The 17283-nt window shown below is 42.2% G+C and overlaps 1 protein-coding gene across 2 annotated transcripts in view; it reads left to right on the plus strand.

The window, feature by feature from the left end:
* plekhh1 (pleckstrin homology domain containing, family H (with MyTH4 domain) member 1) overlaps positions 1-15802 on the plus strand; it is a 62504-nt gene extending 46702 nt beyond the window's left edge. For both annotated transcript variants that reach the window (XM_080750554.1, XM_080750555.1), the window contains exons 20-30: positions 2308-2484; positions 4543-4640; positions 5134-5311; positions 5884-6039; positions 6352-6449; positions 7126-7267; positions 9598-9737; positions 10001-10130; positions 10886-10969; positions 12946-13092; positions 13677-15802. In XM_080750554.1, coding sequence (XP_080606680.1) covers positions 2308-2484; positions 4543-4640; positions 5134-5311; positions 5884-6039; positions 6352-6449; positions 7126-7267; positions 9598-9737; positions 10001-10130; positions 10886-10969; positions 12946-13092; positions 13677-13832 — 1506 coding nt within the window. In that variant the 3' untranslated portion in view covers positions 13833-15802. The remainder of the gene's footprint in view (positions 1-2307; positions 2485-4542; positions 4641-5133; positions 5312-5883; positions 6040-6351; positions 6450-7125; positions 7268-9597; positions 9738-10000; positions 10131-10885; positions 10970-12945; positions 13093-13676) is intronic.
* Positions 15803-17283: the final 1481 nt, after the last annotated feature.

Below are 17283 nucleotides of genomic sequence, written 5' to 3' on the forward strand. Positions count from 1 at the left end.
ATTTCTGCACTGTGCCTCTTGCACTGCACTGAGAGTCGCCTTATCAGTTGGGGAAGCCATTGTCCATCCTCGCCCCGGCGGTCCCCGGACTCCCCACTGTATGCCCCTTTCTCTCTTCTCTCTCCCCACCTACTCTTGGATACGCTCCATGCTCTCTCTCTCTCTCTCTCTCTCTCTCTCTCTCTCTCTCTCTCTCTCTCTGGACATGCCTGTGTGAGACAGATCAAAGGACCAGAGACAGGGGCCTCCATCTCATTAAAAGTGTGGAAGAGAGATAATGGCCTTGATTATCTGCTCTGATTGAGGCTAACCGCTCCTCTGGTTCACCGCTGTGTGTTTAAAGAGCCGGGAGGGCTCCCCTAGACGGGCAGCAGAGTTTAGTTCTGTCACTTTTAGTTTAGTTTAATCAGAATAATAAAATTAAACAAAGACAATAAATCAAAACATAGAATGATGAGACATACTATTCAAAGTATGTTTTATAAAAATATCATCCACATTACATGATAAAATACTGTGTTATATTAACATTTGTGTAAAAGCAAATAGAAAAACAGGGAAATGATAAATGTGCAGAAGACAGGAGAGTGATTTTATCGATGAATATAAGAAGGGATGAGAACGTTGTGTGAGTGTTGTTGTGGAAGCATGAGAAGGGAGATCATGGCAAAAGGAGAAGAGCAGGAGGAAGTTGGAGGGCGAAGAGACCTTGATCTTGCAGGAGTGGAAATATCCTGTTCCTCTTTGTAATGGCTGTGTGGCCACACATAATGCACCCACCCCGCAAGCCCACTCACTCCCCTGTGTCCTATTCATGCTCCAGAGAGCCCTCCACTGCAGCAGGGCCCTGGTTCACTCTGTGGGACGGTAAGATGAATGGGGCGCGTCTCCCTTTGACCACCCAACCTTAAAAACATTCCCATACGCGCACAAAAGGAAAATACCCCCGTTTCAAAGCTTTGAAGGGTATACACTTTTTTCCTCTCCTGTCCTGTGTGAAGTATATTCATGAATTTGACAGGACCGATGAGAATGGTGAAAGGGGTCCTTTGTTTTCGTCCATCTCGCGGCATTAAAAGGCCGCGGTCACTTCAAAGAATGATCAAGTTGAAGAATTGTACATCCTTACAGGGGCGTCTTACAATGAGAAACTGCTCCTGCTACAATTTGACAGTGTGATAAATGTATTTTTATGAAGGCTTGAATTTCCTCCATGGATTTCCTCCATAGTGTGTGTTAGTGCCTCCACCTGGTGGTAGCTCTGATTATTTACATGCCACTTCAAGCTCACAGTTTGTTTATACAGAACACCTGTTGCAACAGTCAATTTAGCTCATGCTCCAGTTTACATTATAAGCAACCAAAAGTAAGCAATACAAGGGTCAGAGACACTGTGCCAAGAAAACGTATGCAATATTTCTGTGTAGAGAAAATGATCCTACTCATCTTATTCTTGGCCCTTCTCCAGTGCGGGCGGCACCATTGACCCCTTCAGGGCAGCACCATTGAGTTTTTCTCTGTGTGCTGCTTCATTCAAATCTGTTCACATCTGCTCTAGTAGGCTACACCAGGTGTAATACAAGTAAACAGCTAGATTTTGCAAGAAAAACAAGCGGCCAGGTACCGGTATATGAAAACAAACCCAAAAGAAGTGACTAGGCTAAGTGTTACCACTTTACATCAGCTATTTGAAAATACAGTAGAAGATCTACAACGCTCATACCGCGTTGTGATGTGAAATGTAAAAAAGAAAGCGGAGAAAAAAGCTGCCATTTCTTTGGTAATAACACAGGTGTTTCAATTGTTTGATTGCATAGAACTAATGTTATAGTCTAACCAGAACACCTGTGTAATGCTGCATTCACACTGCAGATATATAGTTGAACGTTTTGCTTGCTTGGTCAATGTTATCTCAATGGAAACCAGCTTTAAAGCTTCCAAACCTTCGTTCTTTGTGTGTCCTGTATCTTTAAAGCTGGTTTCCATTGAGATAACATTGACCAAGCAAGCAAAACGTTCAACTATATATCTGCAGTGTGAATGCAGCATAAGGCTGTGTTTACCCAAGAAATGGCCGCTCTTAGAACTACATTTGGCACACCCTATACCTCATCTATACAGTATACAGTAGATGGCAATCTTGTTCATAATCAGAAGATTGCTTCTGTTCTTGAAGGAGGACAGGCTGTAGATGGAGCTGCATTGTGTGACACATTTTCCTCCTTTTATAATTGTACTCTGTTCATAATTGTACCTCAGATTGGGTCATTTTTATTGAGCTGTTGTTGACGATGTCCTCCTCTGCAGTCCTGTCAGCTGTTCATCAACGTGCTGGTGGAGTCGCCATCCATCGACTACCACACGTCGCTGGCCCAGAATGCATTGCAAGTGTGCCTGACCCACCCAGAGCTGCAGAATGAGATGTACTGTCAGCTGATTAAACAGACCAACCGACGGACGCCAAACAATTACTCCCTCACACAGGTCAGAACTGGTTTCAACCACGCACGCACGCACGCACGCGCGCACACACACACACACACACACACACACACACACACACACACACACACACACACACACACACACACACACACACACAGAGGTGGGCTCTAAGTAAAAAATATATTGTTACTGTACTGTTATTATAAACAGTTGGTTCACAAAAATACCCCAAATACATCTAAATGTAGAAGTCCGATACTCCTAACTGCAACTTAGTTGCCAGAACAGCATCAAGAAGGGATGCTAACAGGAAAAATGTGTCTCGTTTCTTCTGTACTCCAGCACAGAAAAGCAAATACTCTATTCAGACTGACTGCTGGAGATCATGTGGAGAGACGTTGGCGAACCATTTTCATATTTTCTGGGGTTGCCCTTCTGTGGTTCCATTTTGGAGAAGTGTTCACAGTGTCCTGGAAGCAGTTTTCAGAGTTACAATTCAATTTGATTTCAAAACCTTGTACCTAGCTGATATAGAAGAACTTCACTGTTCAAAGCAGGATCAATATTTGCTAAGGGTATTACTAGTAGCATCCAAAAAGGCCATAACAAAAAAATGGCTCACTAATGTTATACCAACTATAGATGAATGGATCGATTTAATCTATAATATATATATTATGGAGAGAATCACATTTAACTTTAGGGGTCAAGGGGAGATTTTCATGGACATCTGGTCTAAATGGCTTACTCATGTCGCTAATATAAGGCCTGATTTAATTTTCTCTTTTATTTGACATTTATTCTATGTATATTTTGACCTCCTGTTAAGAGATGTGGTTTGAGTTCGCCCCACAGTGGATCGTGCATTTTGAAATAAATGTGCTGTATGTATAGAGAGTAACTAATGTGGCAGATAATGTGGCAGATACCTCCCCCTTGGTGTATTTCTTTTGGTTTGTTCTATTGTTTTTTATGTTTGTTTGTTTTATCTTTTGTGATTTACATGAAAAATACAATAAAACATAAATGAAAAAAAAAAAAGAAGGGATGCTAACAAATGCACGCTCACTCCTTTGTAAATCAATCCTCCTGTCACTGATTTCCCCAATATGAAGGAGCACCCTAAAGACTCTGGATTGGTTCTACAATGCCGTTTTCTCTGTTTCCACCATGTTTTACCACCAAAACCTGGGAGACCTATTTTGAGCGAAGCATTTAGAGAATGACTTGTGAGTCAGAGTCAGTGAGTTACTCTGTGTACAGTTGTAGCCTAAAGGACCCGTAGAGTAAATTAATTAACTCATTTGGTGCCAGCGCCCTCTAGGGGCCATAGAATGCCAGGGTATCTCTCATAGGCGAGCGCTTTAGCTTCCAGGACCTCACCTTCCAGGACCTCACATGCTCACGTTCATGCACGTCATGGAAAGTTCCCGGATGATAATGCTAACAGAATGGCTATTCCCATTTTGTCATCTAAAAGATCATTTTTGGGCGATTTCGCCGTAAATAAACCTCGCGCCGCTTCCCTAAAGACACAATCCAGAGATATAAGCCTTCAAAGATGTGGTCTTTCATTGGATTAGGCGGAGATTGGCGATTTCGTTCGCAAATAACGTCCGGCCGGGACGTTGCTAGCTTTCGGCTAGTAGCTAGAAAAATCAGGCCAGGCTTCAGAAGGCCTCATCATTTTATTCCATTTCATTAAATATCCCGGACTAGTTCGGGATAGGCACCCTGGAATACGTCACGCCGCCTACAATGAACATTGGGTGAACATTTGGGGGGGGTCTAAACTTTATTTTAAACCATTTTCAATGGAATAAATCGTCGGAGCATCTAGCGTCTCTCGTTGGTGAGCGCTGGGCGAGCCGGGACCACCCACGTTGCTCCAAGCAGCTCGGGGTAAGTAAAATAGCAAATAAAAAATTGTTTTTGATCCCGAATATCCCGAACTAGTTCGGGATAGGCACTCAAAGAGTTAACATTGCTGACATTAGAACCCGAAAAGCGAGACAGCAACGCCATGTGTCTGAGAAAGAGTAGCTCCTTCATTCATTTTTTGATGGGTTTTCCATGTCTCTTGTTCTGTGTGTGCAGTGCTGGCAGCTGTTGTCTCTATGTGTGGCTCTCTTCCTGCCCCAGCAGCACTTCCTGTGGTACTTGAGACAATACCTGCAGAGAAATGCTGACCCAAGGTGAGCTGCTTCAGCTGTTTCACAAACAGATGCACAATGACATACCTCATGCACTTATTCCTAGAAGCTATAGCCTACATGGACAGCACACTCTCGAAGCGTGTCATCATCAGATAACAAAACAGACAAAGATGTGAGGTGATTGCTGATTGGCTGGTGTATATTGGAAGGCACAAACCAATAGTTTGGGGGTGGGCAAATAAGTTGGAGTTATGCATTATCAAACTTTAAAAGTAGCATGGCCTTAATCTTCCTTGTGTATGAAAGGGTTAAGGGCCAAAAAAAAAAGAAGTATTCAACAAGCAGTATACCTATGTGCTGTTGTGATTGAATTGTAGAGTAAATCACTGTCTAATTATTTTCAAGAATTTGATAGTTAACCTTTTCAGGATGGACTGACAAATTCGCATAATTTCACATTGTGTGTGTGTGTGTGTGTGTGTGTGTGTGCGTGCGTGCGTGCGTGCGTGCGTGCGTGTGTGTGCACTTTTAGGAGTGAGGTTGGGAAGTATGCAGTATACTGTCAGAGGTCAGTGGAGAGGACCTTACAGAATGGGGAGAGGGAGGCTAAGCCGTCTCGTATGGAGATTGTGTCCATCCTGCTCAGGAACCCATATCATCATTCCTTGCCCTTCAGTATCCCTGTTCACTTCATGAACAGCACCTACCAGGTAATACACACAGATGTACACGACCATTTACTTGACTTAATGGGATGCTTTGTTGATTTTAGACACCGGAATAGTGTTCTGTGTCTGCAGAGTGAGCAGTGGAAAGTCTGAGAAGATCACCTGACTGACCTGAGTGACATCACTCGGGTAATCTGATTCGCTTAAGGCCCTTGCACTCACAATGCAATACCGTTTTTTATTGGACAATCACTTTTTGAATGCACCCAGAAAAACACAGGAATCGAACTGGGTTCAGTTGAAAACATTATTCACCATTGCAGCCACTTGCCGGACAGCAATTCCAGAGTGGATGTGCAATAGGTCATAGAGAACAATGTGTTTGTTTAAAATGTTCGGCATTCCATCTGACCTTTACTCTAGAGGCACAGGATTCTATAAAACGATTCTCTACATGGCAAGTAAACAGATTATAGTATAGTATAGTGAGTACTATACTATACAGTTCATACCATATCCTTATCTCTCTCACCGTCACGTTGCATTTTCAACCTCATAGTCGTTCTGTATTAGCAGACAGGTGCAGGTGAACAGTGTCCTTTCCTTCATTGCAGGTGGTTGGGTTTGACGGGTCTACAACAGTGGAGGAGTTCCTCAACACTCTGAACCAGAGGGTGTGCATGAGGAAGCCTCAGCTGTCTGGGTTCGCTCTCTTCACCGACGACCCTTCTGGCAAAGACCCTGAGCACTGCCTGCAACCCTCTGCCAAGGTGAGAGCAGAGTCGCCAGCTCACAATTTGGATGCATTTGAATGGTTACAACAAAATGAAACATCATCCGTGCATCTGTGCACTGTGTGCAGCCATTATTTTGTATAAAATTGTGAAAAATCTACATTTCCGAGGTCGGGTAAAAGCAACATTGTAAAGATGTGCAAGTCTCTACTATAAATGATGAACAGAAAGTGTAGGTCCGGCATTAGGCGGCATAACAATTGTGAGGGTAACTTTTTAGTTTTTGTGTAAAATATAAGTTGCATTTTGAAGTACACTATCTCTGAATTCTGACTTTCTATTCCTTAGATCTGTGATGTAATTTCCAAGTGGGAGCAGGCCCTGAAAGAGTTGCACCCTGGGAAGTATGAGGGCACAAGAATTGTCCGTCTAACGTACAAGAGCAGGTAAGATCACATCTGTAAAAAACAGAAGCTCCTGGCTTGCACATATGTATCACCTCTTTGAAATCTAATATACACTTAAAACTTGATTGACTGAACATGAAGAAGCATTCTTCTGCATATTATTCGTCTCTATTTCATACTTTATCTGCCACGTCTATTAACACATATGGTGCCAACCCCGAGTTTCCCGAGTTTGTATTGGTACTAGTGCTGTGCCAACCCCGAGTTTCCCGAGTTTGGGCCGTTTTTGATTTTTTTTTTTTTTTTTTTTTTCAAAATTTTTTTTTTCAAAAAGTTTTTTTGGACCTCCAGAAATGTATTAGGCATGATCGCGATCGCGAAATTGCATGTTTAACCCCCATACCAACCCATTCTTTCAAACATGGCAGCCATGTTTGTTTACATCTGAAGAAAACATAATGGCTGATAAATCATGAATGCCTGAACGGATTTCCAAGCGGATTTTTTTGTTTGAAAGCTGTGAACAGCATCTACACGTGGTGCATCATCTAGGCATGGGCGTGCACTTTTTACACACTTGGACAATTACATGGAAGTCTATGGTAACCATGGCAACGCGAGACATTGAAGAGAAAAAATCATTGCAACATAAGTGTTAAGACTTTATCTTTTGAAAACCTGCTTCATGTCCATGTCCGCCAATCTTTTCATGCAGGCTGTGTTTTCGGGCTCACGCAAAGGGAGAGACAGAGCGAGAGCGCCTCCTGCTGGCTTACCAGGTGAATGATGAAGTCCACCAGGGACACTTCCCTGTGAACAAGGAGCTGGCTCTGGAGGTGGCTGCCCTCATGGCTCAGGTGGGTACAGGTCATCTGAGGATACAGGCATAATGTTAATCAGCCAAATCAAATGAATCCCTTTTTTTTTTACCTCACAAATGTGTTTGGTCACTTCTGAGTGTGAGGTTACAGTAGCTTCCACTGTTACAGTTGTTCCTCAATCGTTGGATGCATTTCCTGAAACTCTAAACCTAATTTCCAACAGAGTTGTTACTTGTAGTTGTTGTGTGCTTGTAGATCGGCTGTTTTCACTAGTTTTGTAAATTTTTTAGATGATAAATACAAAACGAACGGTTTTTGACATAAATGGTTTCCACCCAACAACGACGATAAATGAAGCTGAACTGTCTGCTTGTGAATGTGATATGACTGATATAGCTGCAGCCTGTTTATTCTGTGACTTCTGGTACACTGTTGACTGTCCTTGTCTACTGACAGTATGTACTGAATTTAATACTGCATATGGCTTACTGAGTACTGACCGATACATTGAAACTGTACATGGTTTACTAGTTAATCCAACTTTTACGTTTTCTATCAAATTGATAACCACTTTTGTAGAACTGGCTTATTTTTGGGTCTATGCAGTGGTGCTTTGGAATTTTCTTTGCTGGGCGGACGGTCATTTATTGACGTCACATGCACGCGTGCGCCTCTAGAGGCTATTTAGAAAGAACGGATGACAGCAGATCTAATGGTGGAATTTGCATTGTTAAGATTTTATTTTTTAGTTTCATTTAATTCAATTAGAAAATACAGCTCTGCAGTAGACAAACAAAGTTTGAACAAATCTCAAACAGTAGCCTACATACCACTAATGGAGCCATGTATGAGGACGCACACACATGCACATGCAGTCACCGCTGGAAACCTCCATTAGGTGTTAAAGTATCCATATGAATAGGGGGTACTTGGGCTTGTGAATCTAGGGGGGATGCACTGCACACCACTGACTGGTAAACCTGGTTATGCAAATATAGCCATTTGATTAGATAGGCTATATGTCACTAGAATCTATGGGGACGCGTTCACACATGCAAGCACTGTTCCGTGCCGTTCCTGCGAATGCATGTGAAAAAATGATTGGCCGGACGCCATGGTGGTACATCCATCCTCCAAAGCACTACTGTGTCTATGCGTGTCTGTAGTAATACCGCTGGGTGACCAGAGAGATGCTTTTCAGCAGCCTTGAAATGTACATGCATGTACACACTGCTCCGTTCACACTGGCATGTGTCTGCGTGGGCATGCTTGGTGTGTGTGTGTGTGTGTGTGTGTGTGTGTGTGTGTGTGTGTGTGTGTGTGTGTGTGCGTGTGCGTGTGCGTGGCTGCGTGCGTGCGTGCGCGTGCGTGCGTGTGTGTGTGTGTCTCTGCTTTCTCTCATAGACAGACAGTGACATCTGTGTAATTGACAGCCTTCTGGACTTGAGATCAGCCAGTATAACCAGTAACACTCCCTAATCGGGAGATAAGCGACCGTAGGTCACTTATCTCCACAAATAGGGCAAAAATGTGTTTTGCCAAAATCTTCCTGATCCATGTTGATGACATGAGTGTAGACATACTGTGTAGTGATTTTCGTGATTTTAGGGCAAAATCTGTAGGAGCAGTGTCCAAAAATGTGTTTTTAAAAATCGGCCTGGAGGTGGCGCTATATGGGAGAGATTCATGTTGATGGGATGAGTGTAGACATACTGTGTACCGATTTGCGTGATTTTAGGGCAAAAATTGTAGGAGCAGTGTCCAAAAATGTGTTTTGCAAGAATCGGCCTCATGGTGGCGCTAGAAGAGGGCCATGTGAGAAATGAGGGGTGGGGTCTCCGCGCCGGCAAGGCGGACGAATAGGTACCGGCCCCGGCTGTCCCGGTCGCTCCTAGCCGGAGTTACGGCATTTTATGTGAGCTGCAGTGTAGGGGGTCCTCCACTGGGGGCGCCACCACTTTTGCATCCGTTCTGGAGCACCAGGAGTGGGTGGTCCCCGGGAATTCCCCGTGAGCAGCCCCGTGGGGGTGGTCATTTGGTCAGTTTAGCACATTTGGTCATTTTTTACATCTGGGGGTCCCCCAGGGACCTGGGGGTCCCTGGAGCTCCGGGGGTCCTTGGAGGTTGTAGTTTGGCAGGTAAGGAAGGTGTGTGCAAAATTTGGCATGGATCGGGGCAACGGTTGCGGAGATATGAGCAGGGCAAGAGTGTGACGTGTGAGGTGTGACAGACAGACTGACTGACTGACTGACTGACTGACTGACTGACTGACGGACTTACACTTTGTGCAGGGTTTGATAGTAAATGCGACCTACGGTCGCAATTAATTGTCTTCCCTTCTCTCTGTCTCATCCCTCCATTGGCAGGTAGAGCATGGTGATCTGGAGCGCCCAGCAGCCTCTCCTCCTGCCTCTCCTCAGCCTAAATCCCAGCAGGTTCTTCTGCAGGTGCTGGAGCGCTTCTATCCCAAACGCTACAAACAGGACTGCTGTAATGAGCAGCTCAGGTAAAGCTCATTCTGTACACTGTCAGCATTCATGTCAACATCACACATTCTCATCCACAGGCAAATTATCTTTATTGTTTGTTGTGATCAGAAACAAATGATGTTATAAAGTAATTGTGACAGTGACATCTTCACCCTCAAAATCGTGTAGAGGGCTTGTAGATGCTATTTTCTCTGAATGTTCGCCCCCAGAATTGGGCCATGGGGTTCATGTGATCGAAGACTCCTCTTTAAACAAAATATTTGTGTTTTTCCCCATTCAGGGACCTTACTGAACGTCTGGCCACTAAGTGGTCTGTGCTTCGTGGGTGCAGTGCATCTGAGTGTGTGAGAATATATCTAACTGTGGCTCGGAAGTGGCCCCTATTTGGAGCTAAACTCTTCAGTGCTAAGGTAAACCATCTTTGTTTTATTATATGCCTCCTTTATGCTTGTTCTCATGGATTTTATCTGTGTCCCTCCTCATATTTGAGTAACTGCAGTGGAGTTGAAGTCAATTAATGCTCTCCTCATGGAATTCTGGATGAATCAGTAATCGATGAGGCAAATAGGAGACCAGACAATATTCTAGGTGGTGACGGTTATGCTTTACGTACATGATATCATGGGGAGAACTTACACTCATCTCAGTGGTACGGTAGTTCTGCCAAGAGAACAGGGCAGACATCATAGTTATACTCCAGCTGTTTCAAGGACAGGCTGTACCATAACAAGATAAGCTGTACCAAAACAATAGCTATCAGGCCTAGTTGGAGACATCTAGGCTCTTACAAACTATCAAATATCATATTGTATTGTAGAAGTATTATAAGTGATGGTAAATATAAAGGTTAGATATAAGCAGCCATATCATTTTTTCCTCACTCTCCTTTTGTCAAATTCAAGAGAAGACATGCCTTGACTTGACTTTACTTGTCTATCATGCTGTAAAACAGAGACATGATTTGAAGTTGTAAAACTTGGTTGACTTTCAACCTGGCTTCCCTATTTTGGGCATGTCATTATAGGCAAATGTGGGTTTTTACTAACTCACTCATTGTGATGTAGCGGTTTGTGAGATTGTAGATCAACTACCTTCGCTATTTGGCACACCGCGATGTATAGTATATAGCTCAAGTGGTAACTTTATTTGTGCTTCCTGTCCATAGCCGGTCCCGCCCTCTCCTGTTGAACAGAGTCAGGTGTGGCTAGCTGTCAATGAGGATGGATTGTGTGTTCTGGACTACACTATGGTAAGTCTACAGCAGGGAAACTGTTTACACCAGTGGTTCCCAAACCTTTCAATTTGAAGGACACCTGTAACTGAGAAGGGTTCCCAGTTCGATCCCGGGCTCCCCCTGAGTTAGTGTCGAAGAGTCCTTGAGCAAGACTCTGAACCCCTAGTTGCTCCCGATGAGCAGGTTGGTGCCTTGCATGGTTTCCTCCGCCATCGGTGTATGAATGTGTGTGTGTGAATGGGTGAATGTAATGCACAATCTCACCTTGGATAAAGGCACTAAATGCACCACTTACCATTTACCATAACTGAGAGAGTACCAATGGAACCAAATGGACCTGTGGTTTCATTTGTACATGCTGTTCATACCAAGAATGATAACAATAACTATAAACATGTACATTTAAAATCGTTCTCACACACAACTAGTCCACACCACAACTTTAACGATAACTGTACAGTAGCTGTGAACGATATCGTTTGGACCACTTTCAGCGCGATTTCATGAACTATAGAAACACTGACAGCCAGTCAAACCCATCTGAAGGACATCTGGGATGCAATCGGTCTCATGCTCACCCAATTGGAATCACTTCAGTGAGTTATATTATGAACGGAGATGTTTATGAATCGTTTAACGTTATAGCTGGTAGGCTATATCAGTCTCATGCTCACCCTTGGAATCACATCAGTGAGTTACAGTATATTATGAATGGAGATGATTATGTATCCTTAATGCTATATCTGGTTGCCTCTCAGGCAATAATCTTGGCTCCTTAGTCATCTGATGGAATCTTGAGGAAGGTCCATGACCGAAATGTTACCTTTTTAATAAGTTTAAGTTTTCTCTATGGAGCAAGTGAAGACGGTGTGCTTCTGTTTTATTCGAAAACATACCCGAAGATCTGTTTTCTAAATAAATTATTTCGCAATTTGCTTTGGTTAAGCCCCTGGATTCACCGGTTTAAAACGAAAGGTTCGGATTGCAGGCCAGGCCACAGCTGCAGAGGTTTGTTGACCCTCTGGTCTGGAATGATTTTTCTTCTGTGGTGTTTGGAAACACCAGAGCTCCACAGGAAAGCAAAAATGACCAATGACCGACTCAACGCCCTTGACCCCAAGGGACCGAGCAGTTCCAACATATAAACGTTAGGCTTGAGCTCTGTAATTTTCGGCAGCTTGTGTTCCTTAACCCATTTAGGCCTAACCCTAACCCTAGAATTATTGACTGCTTTAACTATTGAAAAATAGCAGATATACAAGCTCACAGCGCGGCACCGAGTGCCGCGCTGCGAGCTTGTAGATCTGCTATTTTTTGAAAAATCATGATTTTTCTTTGCAAGTCTTTGAATATATCTATTTAAAAGCGAACGTTTGTAACTCAAATATTTGCTTCTGGGGGGTCCCTGGAACAACATATTTTGAGATGGGGGTCCGTGGCTAAATACCCTTAATTCTGGGGGTCCTTGACATGAAAAGGTTTGAGAACCACTGATTTAGAGGAAGGATTTAGAAGTCGGGTCAAAGATCGGGTCAAAGATATTCAAAGACTTTCACACATTTTCACGTTTTTTCAAAAATAGCAGATATACAAGCTCGCAGCGCGGCACTCGGTGCCGCGCTGTGAGCTTGTATATCTGCTATTTTTCAATGGTTAAGGCAAAAAATAGTGGTTAAAGTGGTTAAAATCTAACGCGACTCGGGCGCGTTCCAGGTATTTGAGAGTTAATTTTCGTTTCTCGGTTTGGCGTCAGCCTCACTCATGTGCTCTCATGTAACGCTTATGGTTAAAAGAGAAAGAAATTCACAATAAATCATCGGGAAATTATGTTACGCTTCTTTGCACTCAATGTGTACCTTACACAGACGCACAAAAAGACCACCAGGATGTTTTTCCGACATGAATTACATGGTCTATTCTGGGTCAAGAGTAAAAACTGACACGTTTCATTTTTACTGTATGTTTCACACTGAATATCCTTTGTTTTTTAGCACACCCTGATCACATACTCCTATCAGTCTGTCATTACCTTTGGTGGATGCCGCGACGACTTCATGGTGGTCGTCAGCCAGCAGAGGGAGCCAGGAGTCGGGAAAAAGAGTGTGGAGAAGCTGGTGTTTGCAATGGCCAAACCTAAGGTAAGCCTTCCTGTTGTACATCTGGACAAATGTTCAGGCGGAGATTGATTTGTGGACAGTCTCAGACCTTCAAATGCTGAGCCAAGTTTCCCCCTTTTCTGCTTTACGCTAGTCAGGGTCATTATTTATCACTTGGCTAGATGATCTAAGGCATTAGCAACTGAGGCGTTAAGTAAACGTCGGGTTGGTGAAACCAGTACTCAAACTGCTGAAGTGTTATGAGGGTTTTCTAATAACTGACGAAGATAAGCGAGGGAAACGCAAACTTTGTCTTTGTCTTCATTCAACCGTCGTGAGTTAGGATTACACTCAACAACCTTGGGCTAACGGAGAAAGCAGGTTGATCTTGTATATTACAGACAATCTCAAAGGGGCCTTAACAGAGTCACATTACTACAGAAGGACGTGCTAATAAGGTTGAGCACCAGCTCAGTTGCATTTCTAAAGGTTTTCACATCAGCTTTGAGAGATCCTGTGTGACTCAAGTGTGCATTTCCCAGCTCCCCAGAATCAAATGAAACAAATATTAATAATGGCAAAGCTATTATCCCCAATTTGATCTCACCTGTCCTTCCCTTTCCCAGATCCTGGAATTGACTTTACTCATGGCGAGCTACATCAACCACTGGACCCCCATCCTGCCGTCTGCCTCCCACAACCAGGCCCAGGGCCACTGGGATGTAGACAGTCGGCACTTCCCCTCCATGAACTACACCACCAAGGGCCCAACACTACTGTGAGCTGCATAAATGACCGCCTCCTAAAGGTGCACCTTAGCGGCAGTAAAACTGTTAAACCACAGGGTATGACAGGGAGAGGACTGTACTCGTTAACACTCACGGACGGTATAGAAGAATGCGGCATCGTTTTACCCTCGTTCACCCGGAGTGCAATGCATTTCATAAAGGAGTTTTACTTTTACTTTTTTTGCATAAGAGGAAACGGGAAATCATTTCCCTTTTTTTTTTATTGTTTATTTTCCAGAATCTGTGGTATGTATGAAGATTTACATTCAGAGATATTAATTCTCATTTGGACTGTATTTATTTCTACAACAAAAGGGTGATCCAACTCTGCTTCGTTTACTGTAGATGTACATTAAGATCACTTTCTTCCTTAAAGATCGAGCATTGGATTTTATTTTTTAAAGAGAACAGAGAACCAAGTACTGGCTGCCACTTCTTGAACTTCCACTTGGCGAGAAGTCATTTTAGTAGCAGGCCACGCCTCCCTGTCTTGCCTTTGCCCTGGCCTTCATCTATTCCAGTCTTCCAGACCTCAGCCTTTTTACTATGAAAAAGTAAAAATGTGTTGCTTTCATGCTCTTTCATACTTAATATGGAACGGGTGTTCCATATTATGCACGGGTGTGAAAATATCCCTCAGAAGTTAGAGGCGTTCGCATGGCATCGTCATTACTGTATGTCATTCATTGTGATTGATCGCTGGTACATGCTCCTCCATAGACTACCTGTTGGAATGGGATTTGCTACTTTATACTTTGTCACATGACCATGTTGCTCAGTGAAAACACCAGATTTTCAGCAAATAATAATTAGTTATTTTGACAAGAAGTATAAATGATGCTTAAGCGGTACTGTATTATCGGAAAGGGACCTGTTGAAATTCACTGATACAGCATAGTGTGCATTAACACAAATTCTGTGGCTAGTTTTTCCATACTTTCCAATTAGATTGTAGTTGTAGATGTGATCTGCATCTAATATTAATCTATTTGTATATTGTCGTCTTCATAACATTGAAGAAAACCTACTGAGTAACAATTGATTGGGGTATCCAGTACCACATCACAATAAATCAGTTTATGTCAGCTAAGTTATGAATCACAGGTACGCTACAGTGACTTTCATATTACTTTCCTTTGACGGTCTAAACTTTCCTGCCACCCAAACTGATGGTGTGGTACTATACACCCGTTTGGCACTTTAGTAGGTTAAAAGAAATTATCTGCAAAGACTATTTGTCTCAATGGCTATAATCAATATGGCATCAACTTGTGGTACAGGACAACACCTTTTGTTGGTTTGCAATGTTGTACATGTATAATATCAAGAAGCGTCTAGGAAAGTTTAGTAGTGTTATTTACATTACTAGTGTGAATGTGTTTTTTGTTAATTTGCTGTAGATAAAGAAGAGATAATTCCTTTGACAACACATAGCCACTCGCTAAGCCTTACCTTTTCAACAGACAAGTCTAACTCACAGGGGTTAACCACTTTAACCTTGGTGTCCAAAAAAGGAAAAAAAAATCAGCATTTTTGAAAATGTTTCGAAAATAGCTGATCAACAAGCTCACAACGCGCTGCATCATGACAAGTTGTGAGCTTGTAGATCAGCTATTTTTAAAATACATTTAAAATGTTTTGTGGTTAAGTGGTTTAGGAGTGGACACAGAATAGAGCTACCAAAATGTTTTGATGACTTGAAATGTTTGGATAGAACCACTGTCTTGGTCATTTTCCTCGTAGTTATTTATTTAATTTCTACCATTTTTCTAGCTTTTGCTTAAATGTATTGTTTTCCAGAATTGTCACAGTTGTACTTAGAAAGTTATATGATCTTTGACTGTTTGCTTCATGTAGCAGAATAATTTAAGAGCAGACTATATTTGTTACTATCTATATGTGAAAGAGATTGTTTTGAGCAATAATGTTTGTAGCGGTGGATGTACGTGTATGTGTGTGACAATAAAATAGCTGGCACAATATTATCGTCTGCATTTGACTATTTTAATTTCTCTTTCAACTATTCTATACTTCAATACTGATATTTTATTTTCATCATTAGACAATCATGGGTGAACTTAATATGGTTTAAATATCTATTTATGTTTGTATAGAAAAATTATCCTATATTTCAGTCTGAATAAAAAAAGAACTGCATGGAATATTTTCTAGTCCTGAGATACTGAAATACTTCCTTTGGAAGACAAGTTTCCACCAAAGAGTGTAATTTATCCAGGAAACGCGCCATTACGCAATTTAGTCTCATGGGAAAAAGAGCACTTGTTTTAGACTGTCATAACTTTTTTCACTCATTACATCATAAAATCGTGGATTTACACTTGACGCTGGTTATACTGTATACATGGTGTATCCAGTGTGTGGGTTTGCAACCAGCTTTGACTTTCTGTCCAAACGGGTCAAAGTAGTAATGGCATTTTCCTGCCAAATCCGCGTTATAAATCATTCATTTTTATGGTTTGTCTGAAGCCCTCGTTCCGTAGCTGCTCTTTTATGAAACAAAATACTCATTATAGGCCTCAATGCTGACTCGGCGTGCACCTCCATCGCTTGTCAAAAAAACAAATAACTCCTCTAATGTTTCCATGGAGCAATATGGCCCAGCCATAATGCTTTATAAGATTTCTAATCCACCTTGAATATTGAATAAAAGATTTCAGTGTGGCAACATTTACACATTGTTCCAAAACCTTGTTGTTTTTTTCTTTCTTTTCCCGCTATTGTCAGAACACATTTATTCTTGCATTACAGCCAAATATATCGATATACTGTACGTTAAATATCTGTTTATCATCATATACAGTATTTTCTGGGCTATAAGGCGCACCTGACTATAAGGCGCACTGTCAATGAATGGTCTATTTTCAAACTGTTTTCATATATAAGGCGCACCTGACTATAAGGCGCACATAATAGACGCTACCGTTGCGTTATGCATCCAACAGATGGAGCTGTGCTAAAGGGAATGTCAATGTCAATGAATGATCCATATATAAGGCGCACTGGACTATAAGGCGCACTGTAGTTTTTTGAGAAAATTAAAGGCTTTTAAGTGCGCCTTATAGTCCGGAAAATACGGTACCTAACGCAAAAGTACAAAATATGTGTGTGCTAGCACTTGATTGTATCTAATACAGTACAAGTATTGTGTATATTGTGTGTGTGTGTGTGTGTGTGTGTGTGTGTGTGTGTGTGTGTGTGTGTGTGTGTGTGTGATCGAGGGGGACTATATTTTTTCAAGTATGAGGTTGGTGCTGGAGTAATTTGTACCGATATATGTGTTCTTTAGTTTTTCAGTTTAAAAGGATAGTTTTCTTGGCGATAGTTAAGGCGATGTTTGGTTCCAAAACCTCATTTAATAGTTGACTATATTTGTTATCATAGTTTTGCAGGCTTTACATGTGAAAGTGATTGTATGCTTGTAGGG

The sequence above is a fragment of the Nannobrachium achirus genome (assembly GCF_963921795.1).
Source record: "Nannobrachium achirus genome assembly, chromosome: 20".
NCBI lineage: Eukaryota > Metazoa > Chordata > Actinopteri > Myctophiformes > Myctophidae > Nannobrachium > Nannobrachium achirus.